At 42.4% G+C, this 12,696-nt stretch overlaps 1 protein-coding gene across 1 annotated transcript in view; it reads right to left on the bottom strand.

The window, feature by feature from the left end:
• The window catches only part of RASEF (RAS and EF-hand domain containing), an 86,512-nt gene that overhangs the window by 14,969 nt on the left and 58,847 nt on the right, over positions 1-12,696 (bottom strand). Inside the window, exons 11-12 of the mRNA XM_069762810.1 lie at positions 10,103-10,249; positions 2,239-2,389 (exon numbers count right to left, since the gene is read on the bottom strand). Coding sequence (XP_069618911.1) covers positions 2,239-2,389; positions 10,103-10,249 — 298 coding nt within the window. The remainder of the gene's footprint in view (positions 1-2,238; positions 2,390-10,102; positions 10,250-12,696) is intronic.

The raw sequence follows: 12,696 nt of genomic DNA, 5'->3' as shown, positions 1-12,696 counted from the left end.
GTAAAATATCTTATCAGATAAATCTGCTTCTCTCTCCTTCTGGATTGATCTTTCACTCTCAAATAATGGGTAAAAGCTGTAAAATCTGTACTCAATTAACACAGATTTTCCCATTATTGAGATAAGAGATGACAGACAGCTAGTGCTTTCAAAGTTTTATGGAAGGGAAATGGGTAGGGAGTAGTGATGAGCAAACATGCTCAGGTGTTTACCCCAGCATGCTCGGAAGCTAAATGATGGTCTTCGGCGTTCTCGAATAATATGTTTGAGCCCCCGCAGGTGCATGTCTCGCGGCTGTTGGATAACCGCAACGCCTGAAGGGATTGTCTAACAAACAGGCAATCCTCACGTGCTGCGGATGTTGAACAGCCAAGAGACATGCAGCCGTCGAAACATACTTTTCGAGCACACCAAAGCACACAACACCTTATCACTAGTAGGGAGTAGTTAGAGAAGACAGACATTCTGCTGGAAGGTCTCATAAAACTAAAATTACAGTTTTTCAAATAACTTTATGAGCACCAACTCTCATCTAATATCTCAGTAAAGGGAAAATCTGTATTAAATAAAGACAAATTTTACCTTTGACTTCAGAATTTTGAGAATGAAAGATCAGTCCAGGAGGAGAAAGAAACAGAACTATCCAATAAGATATATTACATGATCATGTGTACTATTGATGAATGGGAAAAAAATAAAATGACAGTTACTCTTTAAGCCTCTATATTACTATTTTCTTCTGTTTACAACTACAGCAAAAGATGGAAACGACAGCAATTTTTTGATCATCACTGCCTTCCTCAGTTCAAGCAGATACCAGGAACAAGAAGTGTGGTGGAACTTTGAACAATATGTGATATAGTGTTGAATTACACTACTGGTGGCAAAGTGTGTGGCGGGTAAGTGACAGCATGATCAGAGAGGAGCGGTATCTGAAAGTGATTAGCTTGAGACAGGCCGATATTGTTCAGGGGATTTGCAGAGGTGAATACAAAGTGCTTCAGTCTCTGTAGACCATCAGGCACTTTACCAATAATTTCTTCACTCTCCTAGGCCACCAGCATAATTACCATTAACAGCACCATTATTTAGGCATTCTCCAACAGTAATATCAGTTCACTGATTGGCAGTTTTATTTGTTATTTCATTAGAATGAATTGAAGTTTTATTAATTATATGGCAGTATACAGAATAATAAAATAATAAACACTGTATCTTAGTATTACTTGGATTTGGCAGTGTTATTTAGACATTGCATGGTGGTATTTTGAAGCACTAAATGGTTGTGTTGAGTGGGCTTTGCATGGTCATGTTACTTGGCATTGTATGTCAGAATGCACTTTAAAATTAATGAATTAAATGAATTTATTTTTTAAATAATCATTAAAGAGGTTTTCCACTACAAATTTTACTAATTTAACCCATAATCATATGTCCTAACTCTTCCTAACTATCATTTTTCTAATATACTCTTATTACATGCCCTGCTCCTGTAAGCTTATCTGTATGTTGTGATTCTGGCTTTGCTACTTCCGAGCTGGAAACCAGAAGTGGACGTACTAAGTAATGCACGTCATTGGTGGGGGAGGGACTACCTCTGTGAGTGACAGTAGACTGAGCACACATGACAAGCTCTGCGATGTGCTGCTGATCATTAGAAAGATGGGATGGGTGAGATGGCACTTAAAAGCATTGGCAGAGTCAGTCTGCACAACGCATGACCGAGCTCAGATCAGGCTTGGCTCTCCTCTCTGCTTGGGTCCTGCAGATGCTTTCAAGTGCCATCCCTTCAACTGACAAGTTCGGTGATTTCCTTTCTAATAACAAGCAGCACATCGCAGAGCTTATCAGCTGAAGGCAAGGGATTCCAAAACATTGTCAGGATCTGTGCAGAGGACGGGAGCAAAGTATGATTTGAGCATGCGTGCTCAGACTACTGTAACTCACAAAGAGATAAACTTACCAGAGCAGGGCAGGTAAATAGAAAAGTGACGGTTAGAACATATGAAACGGGATTAAGTTAGTAGCGGAAGACCTCTTTAATTATTTATTAAAATACTCATTAAAATAATGAATTACAGAAAAACTATTAAGAAATGATGAGAGAGTGGGAAAATTTTGCTTGTTGTCCTGGGCTTCATTTTCTAGGTCTCTGAACTACATTCATACACTCATTGCAGTCTTACCTACCAGAGCTCCGCTACTGTTACAATACATCGTCTGGGTGTAGTAACATACCTAGTGTTGCACTTGTGTTGCCTCGAAACTCATTTTTACAAAGTCTCATGAGAAAACTGGACTTCCCGACGGCAGCATCACCAGCGAGGACTATCTTGTACGCTTTCTCTGTGTTGGAAAATTTGCTTACATTATCTTCAGTAGTATCTGCCTGGAAGGAGAAAGAACATTTTATTCAATGCGAAAATATTTTTGAATAAAAAGATAGAGGAGGCACTTATGCCTGTTTTTTATTTCTACATTAAAATAAGTCCTGGGAACTATATACTGTATTCTTCACTTGGGGAAATCTGAGTAAATAGTTTTTTCTCGTGACATATTGTACATCATGATAGTGGTAAAATTTATTTGATATGACTTACGTTTATTTGTGAAAAAAATGAAAATTTGGTGAAAATTTTGAAAATTTCAAAATTTTCCAACTTTTAATTTTCATGCCCTTAAATCACACAGATATGTCACACAAAATACTTAATAAGTAACATTTCCCACATGTCTACTTTACATCAGCACAATTTTGTAAAAAACTTTTTTTGTTGTTAGGATTTTTACAACACCATTTTTTTTTTAAAGACCACATCACATTTGAAGTCACTTTGAGGGGTCTATATGATAGAAAATAAGCAAAAAGTGACAGCATTCTAAAAACTGCACCCCTCATGGGGCTCAAAATCACATTAAAGAAGTTTATTAATCCCTCAGGTGCTTCACAGAAATTTTTGGAATGTTTAAAAAAAAAAATGAACATTTAACTTTTTTTCACACAAAATTTACTTCAGATCCAATTTGTTTTATTTTACCAAGGGTAACAGATGATCTTTTCGACCCCAATTTTTTTATTTTCCCAAGAGTAACAGAAGAAATTGTACCCCAAAAGTTGTTGTGAAATTTGTCCTGAGTACGCTGATATCCCATATTTTGGGGTAAACCACTGTTTAGGTGCATAGCAGAGCTCGGAAGGGCAGGAGAGCTGTTTGACTTTTCAAAGCAGAATTGGCTGGAATTGAGATCGGACGCCATGTCGCGTTTGGGGAGCCCCTGATGTGCCTAAACAGTGGAAATCCCCCACACGTGACCCCATTTTAGACCACCAAAGGAATTTATCTAGATGTGTATTGAGCACTTTAAACCCCCAATTGTTTCACAGAAGTATATAATGTAGAGCCGTGAAAATAAAAAAAATATTATTTTTTTCCACAAAAATGATCTTTTAGCCCACAATTTTTTATTTTCCCAAGGGTATCCAGAGAAATTGGACACCAAGAGTTGTTGTGCAATTTGTCCTGAGTAAGCTGATACCCCATATCTGGTGGGTAACCACTGTTTGGGCACATGGCAGAGCTCGGAAGGCAAGAAGTGTCGTTTTGGAATGCAGACTTTGATGGAATGGTCTGCGGGTGTCACGTTGCGTTTGCAGAGCCCCTGATGTACCTAAACAGTTGAAACCCCCCACAAGTGACCCCATATTGGAAACTAGACCCCCCAAGGAACTTATTTAGATGTGCTGTGAGAACTTTGAAACCCCAAGTGTGTCACTAAAGTTTATAACGCAGAGCCGTGAAAATAAAAAATCTTTTTTTTTCCACAAAAATTATTTTTTAGCCCCAATTTTATATTTTTACAACAGGAGAAATTGGACCCCAAAAGTTGTTGTCCAATTTGTCTTGAGTACGTTGATATCCCATATGTGGGAGGAAACTACTGTTTGGACACACGGCAGAGCTCGGAAGGGAAGGAGCACCGTTTGACTTTTCAATGCAAAATTGGAATTGAGATTGGATGCCATGTCACGTTTGGAGAGCCCCTGATGTGCCTAAACAGTGGAAACCCCCCCAATTCTAACTCCAACACTAACGCCAACACACCCCTAACCCTAACCCTAACCACACCCCTAACCGTGACACACTCCTAACCCTAATCCCAACCCTAACCCTAATCCCAACCATAAGTGTAATCCCAACCCTAACCCTAATCCAAACCCTAACCCTAACTTTAGCCTCAAACCTAACCCTATCTTTAGCCCCAACCCTAACTTTAACCATAACCTTAGCCCCAACCCTAACCCTAACTTTAGCCCCAACCCTAACCCTAATGGGCAAATGGAAATAAGTACACTTTTTTATTTTATTATTTTTCCCTAACTAAAGGGGTGATAAAGGGGGTTTGATTTACTATTTATAGCGGGTTTTTATAGCGGGTTTTTTATTCTAAAAAATGCACCCCTCAAGGTGCTCAAAACCACATTCAAGAAGTTTTTTAACCCTTCAGGTGCTTCACAGCAGCAGAAGCAACATGGAAGGAAAAAATGAACATTTAACTTTTTAGTCACAAAAATTATCTTTTAGCAACATTTTTTTTATTTTCCCAATGGTACAAGGAGAAACTGAACCACGAAAGTTGTTGTCCAATTTGTCCTGAGTACGCTGATACCTCATATGTGGGGGTAAACCACTGTTTGGGCGCACGGCAGGGCTTGGAAGGGAAGGAGCGCCATTTGACTTTTTGAATGAAAAATTGGCTCCACTCTTTAGCGGACACCATGTCACGTTTGGAGAGCCCCCGTGTGCCTAAAAATTGGAGCTCCCCCACACGTGACCCCATTTTGGAAACTAGACGCCCCAAGGAACTTATCTAGATGCATAGTGAGAACTTTGAACCCCCGGGGGCTTCACAAATTGATCCGTAAAAATGAAAAAGTACTTTTTTTTCACAAAAAAATTCTTTTAGCCTCAATTTTTTTCATTTTCACATGGGCAACAGGATAAAATGGATCCTAAAATTTGTTGGGCAATTTCTCATGAGTACACAGATACCTCACATGTGGGGGTAAACCACTGTTTGGGCACATGGTAAGGTTCGGAAGGGAAGGAGCGCCATTTGACTTTTTGAATGAAAAATTATCTCCATCGTTAGCGGACACCATGTCGTGTTTGGAGAGCCCCCGTGTGCCTAAACATTGGAGCTCCCCCACAAATGACCCCATTTTGGAAACTAGACCCCCCAAGGAACTTATCTAGATGCATATTGAGCACTTTAAACCCTCAGGTGCTTCACAAATTGATCTGTAAAAATGAAAAAGTACTTTTTTTTTCACAAAAAAATTCTTTTCGCCTCAGTTTTTCATTTTCACATGGGCAATAGGATAAAATGAATCCTAAAATTTGTTGGGCAATTTCTCCCGAGTACGCCGATACCTCATATGTGGGGGTAAACCACTGTTTGGGCACACGGCAGGGCTCGGAAGGGAAGGCGCGCCATTTGACTTTTTGAATGGAAAATTAGCTCCAATTGTTAGCGGACACCATGTCGCGTTTAGAGAGCCCCTGTGTGCCTATGCATTGGAGCTCCCCCACAAGTGACCCCATTTTGGAAACTAGACCCCCCAAGGAACTTATCTAGATGCATATTGAGCACTTTAAACCCCCAGGTGCTTCACAGAAGTTTATAATGCAGAGCCATGAAAATAAAAAATAATTTTTCTTTCCTCAAAAATGATTTTTAGCCTGGAATTTCCTATTTTGCCAAGGGTAATAGGAGAAATTGGACCGCAAATGTTGTTGTCCAGTTTGTCCTGAGTACGCTGATACCCCATATGTGGGGGTAAACCACTGTTTGGGCGCACGGCAGGGCTCGGAAGGGAAGGCACGCCAATTGGCTTTTTAAATGGAAAATTAGCTCCAATCATTAGCGGACACCATGTCACGTTTGGAGAGCCCCTGTGTGCTTAAACATTGGAGATCCCCCACATATGACCCCATTTTGGAAACTAGACCCCCAAAGGAACTAATCTAGATGTGTGGTGAGGACTTTGAACTTCCAAGTGCTTCACAGAAGTTTATAACGCAGAGCCATGAAAATAAAATAAAAATTTTATTTTCTCTAAAATGATTTTTAGCCTGCAATTTATTATTTTCCCAAGGGTAACAGGAGAAATTTGACCCCAAAAGTTGTTGTACAGTTTCTCCTGAGTACGCTGATACCCCATATGTGGGGGTAAACCACAGTTTGGGCACATGTCGGGGCTCGGAAGTCAAGTAGTGACATTTTGAAATGCAGACTTTGATGGAATGCTCTGCGGGCGTTACGTTGCGTTTGCAGAGCCCCTGATGTGGCTAAACAGTAGAAACCCCCCACAAGTGACCCCATTTTAGAAACTAGACCCCGAAAGGAACTTATCTAGATGTGAGGTGAGCACTTTGAACCCCCAAGTGCTTCACAGAAGGTTATAACACAGAGCAGTGAAAATAATAAATACGTTTTCTTTCCTCAAAAATAATTTTTTAGCCCAGAATTTTTTATTTTCCCAAGGGTTACAGGAGAAATTGGACCCCAAAAGTTGTTGTCCAGTTTCTCCTGAGTACGTTGATACCCCATATGTGGGGGTAAACCACTGTTTGGGCACACGTCGGGGCTCAGAAGGGAAGTAGTGACTTTTGAAATGCAGACTTTGATGGAATGGTCTGCGGGCGTCACGTTGCGTTTGCAGAGCCCCTGGTGTGCCTAAACAGTAGAAACCCCCCACAAGTGACCCCATTTTGGAAACTAGACCCCCCAAGGAACTTATCTAGATATGTGGTGAGCACTTTGAACCCCCAAGTGCTTCACAGACGTTTACAACGCAGAGCCGTGAAAATAAAAAATCATTTTTCTTTCCTCAAAAATGATGTTTTAGCAAGCAATTTTTTATTTTCTCAAGGGTAACAGGAGAAATTGGACCCCAGTAATTGTTGCCCAGTTTGTCCTGAGTACGCTGATACCCCATATGTGGGGGTAAACCACTGTTTGGGCACATGTCGGGGCTCGGAAGTCAAGTAGTGACGTTTTGAAATGCAGACTTTGATGGAATGGTCTGCGGGCGTCACGTTGCGTTTGCAGAGCCCCTGGTGTGCCTAAACAGTAGAAACCCCCCACAAGTGACCCCATTTTGGAAACTAGACCCCCCAAGGAACTTATCTAGATATGTGGTGAGCACTTTGAACCCCCAAGTGCTTCACAGACGTTTACAACGCAGAGCCGTGAAAATAAAAAATCATTTTTCTTTCCTCAAAAATGATGTTTTAGCAAGCAATTTATTATTTTCTCAAGGGTAACAGGAGAAATTGGACCCCAGTAATTGTTGCCCAGTTTGTCCTGAGTACGCTGATACCCCATATGTGGGGGTAAACCACTGTTTGGGCACATGTCGGGGCTCGGAAGTCAAGTAGTGACGTTTTGAAATGCAGACTTTGATGGAATGGTCTGCGGGCGTCACGTTGCGTTTGCAGAGCCCCTGGTGTGCCTAAACAGTAGAAACCCCCCACAAGTGACCCCATTTTGGAAACTAGACCCCCCAAGGAACTTATCTAGATATGTGGTGAGCACTTTGAACCCCCAAGTGCTTCACAGACGTTTACAACGCAGAGCCGTGAAAATAAAAAATCATTTTTCTTTCCTCAAAAATGATGTTTTAGCAAGCAATTTTTTATTTTCTCAAGGGTAACAGGAGAAATTGGACCCCAGCAATTGTTGCCCAGTTTGTCCTGAGTACACTGATACCCCATATGTGGGGGTAAACCACTGTTTGGGCACACGTCGGGGCTCGGAAGGGAAGGAGCACCATTTGACTTTTTGAATAAAAGATTGGCTGGAATCAATGGTGGCGCCATGTTGCGTTTGGAGACCCCCTGATGTGCCTAAACAGTGGAAACCCCTCAATTCTAACGCCAACACACCCCTAACCCTTATCCCAACTGTAGCCGTAACCCTAACCACAACCCTAACCCCAACACACCCCTAACCCTAACCACAACCCTAATTCCAACCCAACCCTAACCCTAAGGCTATGTACCCACGTTGCGGATTCGTGTGAGATTTTTCCGCACCATTTTTGAAAAATCCGCGGGTAAAAGGCACTGCGTTTTACCTGCGGATTTACTGCGGATTTCACCTGCGGATTCCTATTGAGGAATAGGTGTAAAACGCTGCGGAATCCGCACAAAGAATTGACATGCTGCGGAAAATACAACGCAGCGTTTCCGTGCGGTATTTTCCGCACCATGGGCACAGCGGATTTGGTTTTCCATAGGTTTACATGGTACTGTAAACCTGATGGAACACTGCTGCGGATCCGCAGCGGCCAATCCGCTGCGGATCCGCAGCCAAATCCGCACCGTGTGCACATAGCCTAATTCTAAAGGTATGTGCACACGCTTCGGAAAACGCTGCGGATCCGCAGCAGTTTCCCATGAGTTTACATTTCAATGTAAACCTATGGGAAACAAAAATCGCTGTACACATGCTGCGGAAAAACTGCACGGAAACGCAGCGGTTTACATTCCGCAGCATGTCACTTCTTTCTGCGGATTCCACAGCGGTTTTACAACTGCTCCAATAGAAAATCGCAGTTGTAAAACCGCAGTGAAATGCGCAGAAAAACCGCGGTAAATCTGCCATAAATCCGCAGCGGTTTAGCACTGCGGATTTATCAAATCCGCTGCGGAAAAATCCGCAGAGGACCAGAATACGTGTGCACATACCGAAACCCTAACCCTAGCCCTAACCCTAACCCTACCCCTAACCCTACCCCTAACCCTAACCCTAACCCTACCCCTACCCCTAACCCTAACCCTACCCCTAACCCTACCCCTAACCCTACCCCTAACCCTACCCCTAACCCTAACCCTAACCCTAGTTCTAACTCCAACCTTAGTGAAAAAAAAAAAAAATTCTTTATTTTATTATTGTCCCTATCTATGGGGGACAAATGGGGGGGGTCATTTACTGTTTTTTTATTTTGACCACTGTGATAGATTATATCACAGTGATCAAAATTCACATTGGAACGAATCTGCCGGCCGGCAGATTCGGCGGGCGCACTGCGCATGCGCCCGCCATTTTGGAACATGGCGGCGCCCGGGGAAGAAGACGGACGGACCCCGCCAGGATCGGTAAGTATAAGGGGGGGAGATCAGGGCACAGGGGGGGGAGATCAGGGCACGGGGGGGCGTCGGAGCACGGGGGGGAGGGATCGGAGCATGGGGGAGAGTGATCGGTGTGCGGGCGGGTGGATCGGTGTGCAGGGGGGGTGGATCGGTGTGCAGGGGGGGTGGATCGGAGCACGGGGGGGGATCGGAGTGCGGGGGGGTTTGATTGGAGCACGGGGGGGTGTGATTGGAGCACGGGGGGAGCGGGCAGGAGGACGGGGGAGCGGAGCACAGGACGGAGGGGAGCGGGCCACAGATCGGGGGGCTGGGGGGGCGATCGGTGGGGTGGGGTGGGGGCACATTAGTATTTCCAGCCATGGCCGATGATATTGCAGCATCGGCCATGGCTGGATTGTAATATTTCACCATTTTTTTAGGTGAAATATTACAAATCGCTCTGCTTGGCAGTTTCACTTTCAACAGCCAATCAGAGCGATCGTAGCCACGAGGGGGTGAAGCCACCCCCCCTGGGCTAAACTACCACTCCCCCTGTCCCTGCAGATCGGGTGAAATGGGAGTTAACCCTTTCACCCGATCTGCAGGGACGCGATCTTTCTGTGACACAGCATATGCGTCACAGGTCGGATTGGCACCGACTTTCATGACGCATACGCTGTGTCACAGGTCGGGAAGGGGTTAACTATCAATATCTCACAACTGTTCTGATCCGATTCTTCACTTTACCCACAGAAAGAGACAACCGTCATGCCAGTAAACATGCGGATATATCCAAGGACATGCAGATGTGTTTCCTACTTCAAGAGCTCTGTCTTGCACATCGCCTCCTTTAAAGAAGAAATGGTTCAACCATCCAGTAATCTATCTTTAAATATAATTAGACAGTATTACATTTAAAATATTAATCTTAATCTGAAGGTTTGTAAGCAGTCAAAGACACTTACATTTGTAATGCGTGCAGGCAATGCTGAGATACATTTTCTCGATGATGCACCTGAACTGCTCCTGCTGACTGGTCGCGATGGTTTCCAATCTAGAAATGAGCCACCAGATTCAGGAGCATAGGATTCTTCATCACGAATTTCAGGAACCTGTGGAGTTAACATAGAATACATACTACATTAGTACTCGCTGCACTGCAAAAAATATCACCCAGATTCAAGTAGAAAATAGGCACAGTTAAGTTTACAACAGTTGTGGGAGGAACCCCTTATGTATTTGACTAGCACTAGTCCGGATTGAGCCATACCAGCAGAGCTCCTACCCACACCGCATGTATTTTATATGAGAAGTCAAGTTGCTGAAAATTCAACTAGGGACGCTCTAATGGAAGTAGAAGGCTACTGTATGCTGTATGGATGAAAAAGAACCCCAGCTAATGGTATTGTTGGATGCAAGATATGCATCATATGAGACTCATAAATTGGCCAAACTCCATGCAGATCTGTATGGAACAAGGTCTGTTCAGGCTGATTACAGAAAAATGCTAGTGCCCACAAGTAATGGGCCACTCAAAAAAGAGATATCTACTCTGCAAATATGATTCAGTCATGCCCAAGACAAACCAAATGTGAAATGGTTAAACTTGACAGAACAAAAAAATGTCTATGCTATAGAAGAGGATGGAAACTTCCTTAAGTTAAGGAAGATGATAGTGTGGAATAGACCCATTCTGGAGACCACTAAGAAGCCAATGAAGGAATCAGGGACCAGATAAATGTCCATATGGAGGAAAGTTGCTAAGAGCTACTTTTTTTTACGCAAAAGAGGTACTGTATATCAGTGAGAGAAGCACATAACTTACATGAAAAAAAAGACATCATCAACATTAACAGAAATAATCACTTGAAATAGATCACTCTGTTTGTAATGACTCTAATATATGAGTTTCACTTTTTGTATTGGAGAACTGAAATAAATAAACTTTTTGATCCTATTCTACTTTTGTGAGATGCACCTGTAAGTGTGACATAGTCCAGGTAACAGATTTTGACAGTTGACTTTGTTTTCTGATTTCAAGCTCTAGGTACTCCAGTAATACACAGGATGGTCGAGTCAGAGGATATTCAGGTGGTCCCTTAATAGGATTCGTATTTCCAGTTTGCCTGCACTACAGTCAAAAATCCGCTACAGTCTAGTAAAAAATCTTACTTGGAGCTTTACGGACCGAAAACTTTTAGCATTGGCTTGATGGTTTGGGGAGCTCTCTCATCTGCTGGTGTAGGTACACTGTGTTTTATCAAGAAAAAAGTCAGCGCAGCTGTTTACCAGGAAATTTTAGAGCATTTCATGCTTCCCTCTGCCGACAAGCTTTTTGGAGATGGAAATTTAATTCTTCAGCAGGACTTGGCACCTGTCCACACTGCCAAAAGTACCAATTCCTGGTTTAAAAACAACAGTATCACCGTGCTTGATTGGCCAGCAAACTCGCCTGACCTTAACCCCATAGATAATCTATGGAGTATTGTCAAGAGGAAGAGGAAAGACACCAGACCCAACAATGCAGACGAGCTGAAGGCTGCTATCAAAGCAACCTGGGCTTCCATAACACCTCAGCAGTGCCACAGGCTGATCACCTCCATGCCACACCTCATTGATGCAGTAATTGATGCCAAAGGAGCCCGACCAAGTATTGAGTGCATTTACTGAACTTACATTTCAGTACGCCAACATTTCAGATTTTAAATAATTTTTTCAAGCTGGTGTTATAAAGTATTCAAATTTACTGAGATAATGACTTTTCGGTTTTCATTGGCTGTAAGCCATAATCACCAACATTAACAGAAATAAACACTTGAAATAGATCACTCATAATGTATGAGTTTCACTTTTTGTATTGAAGAACTAAAATAAATTAACTTTTTGATGATATTCTAATTATGTGAGATGCACCTGTATATCAGACAAAAATGGGCCAACGAATGGTCGTTCAATAGAAGAAAAAGAAAAAAACATTTTAGACTGGATTGGCCTTCTTGGATTTTTTCAGCCAATAACGTAGCCAGTGCTTATCATCGGCCAAAAAAAATCAATATGCCCAACCAGTAATTTGAATGATGATGAGCATTTGAGGGTCGATCACGGATCTAAAATGAAAAATTATTAAAAACAAAACAGCCGACGATCTTTCGTTATGGTCAACCTTGGCCATCTTCTAATGAAACGACTTGTATCTAATGTGTGTGGGTACCATAGCAGTAGTTGTCAGAATGTATTCAGTGTCCAATATACAAAAGCAAGTTATATACACACTATATGGGCCAAAAATAAATGTGTTTCAAATCCTGCTGCACCTGTTTTTTTCCCTAAAAACGCTGCAAAAACTGATGGCAATGTTTTTTGCTGCATTTTTGCACTTACTCATTGCTTTCTGTGAGTGAAAAAAAAGCAACAAAAACAATACAGATACCCTGAGAGAAGTTGTATGCTGCAGTTTAAAAAAATAAAGCAGCAGTTTCCCATTTCAATCAGGAAAAAGAAAGCAAGCGCGTGCATGAGACTTCTGCAAAGACTCAATATTTACAGCGCATCAGTAATC

This window comes from Ranitomeya imitator, chromosome 1 (assembly GCF_032444005.1).
Source record: "Ranitomeya imitator isolate aRanImi1 chromosome 1, aRanImi1.pri, whole genome shotgun sequence".
Lineage (NCBI taxonomy): Eukaryota > Metazoa > Chordata > Amphibia > Anura > Dendrobatidae > Ranitomeya > Ranitomeya imitator.
Note: the sequence above shows the minus strand (reverse complement) of the source record. Positions and strands in the feature narration are given on the sequence as shown.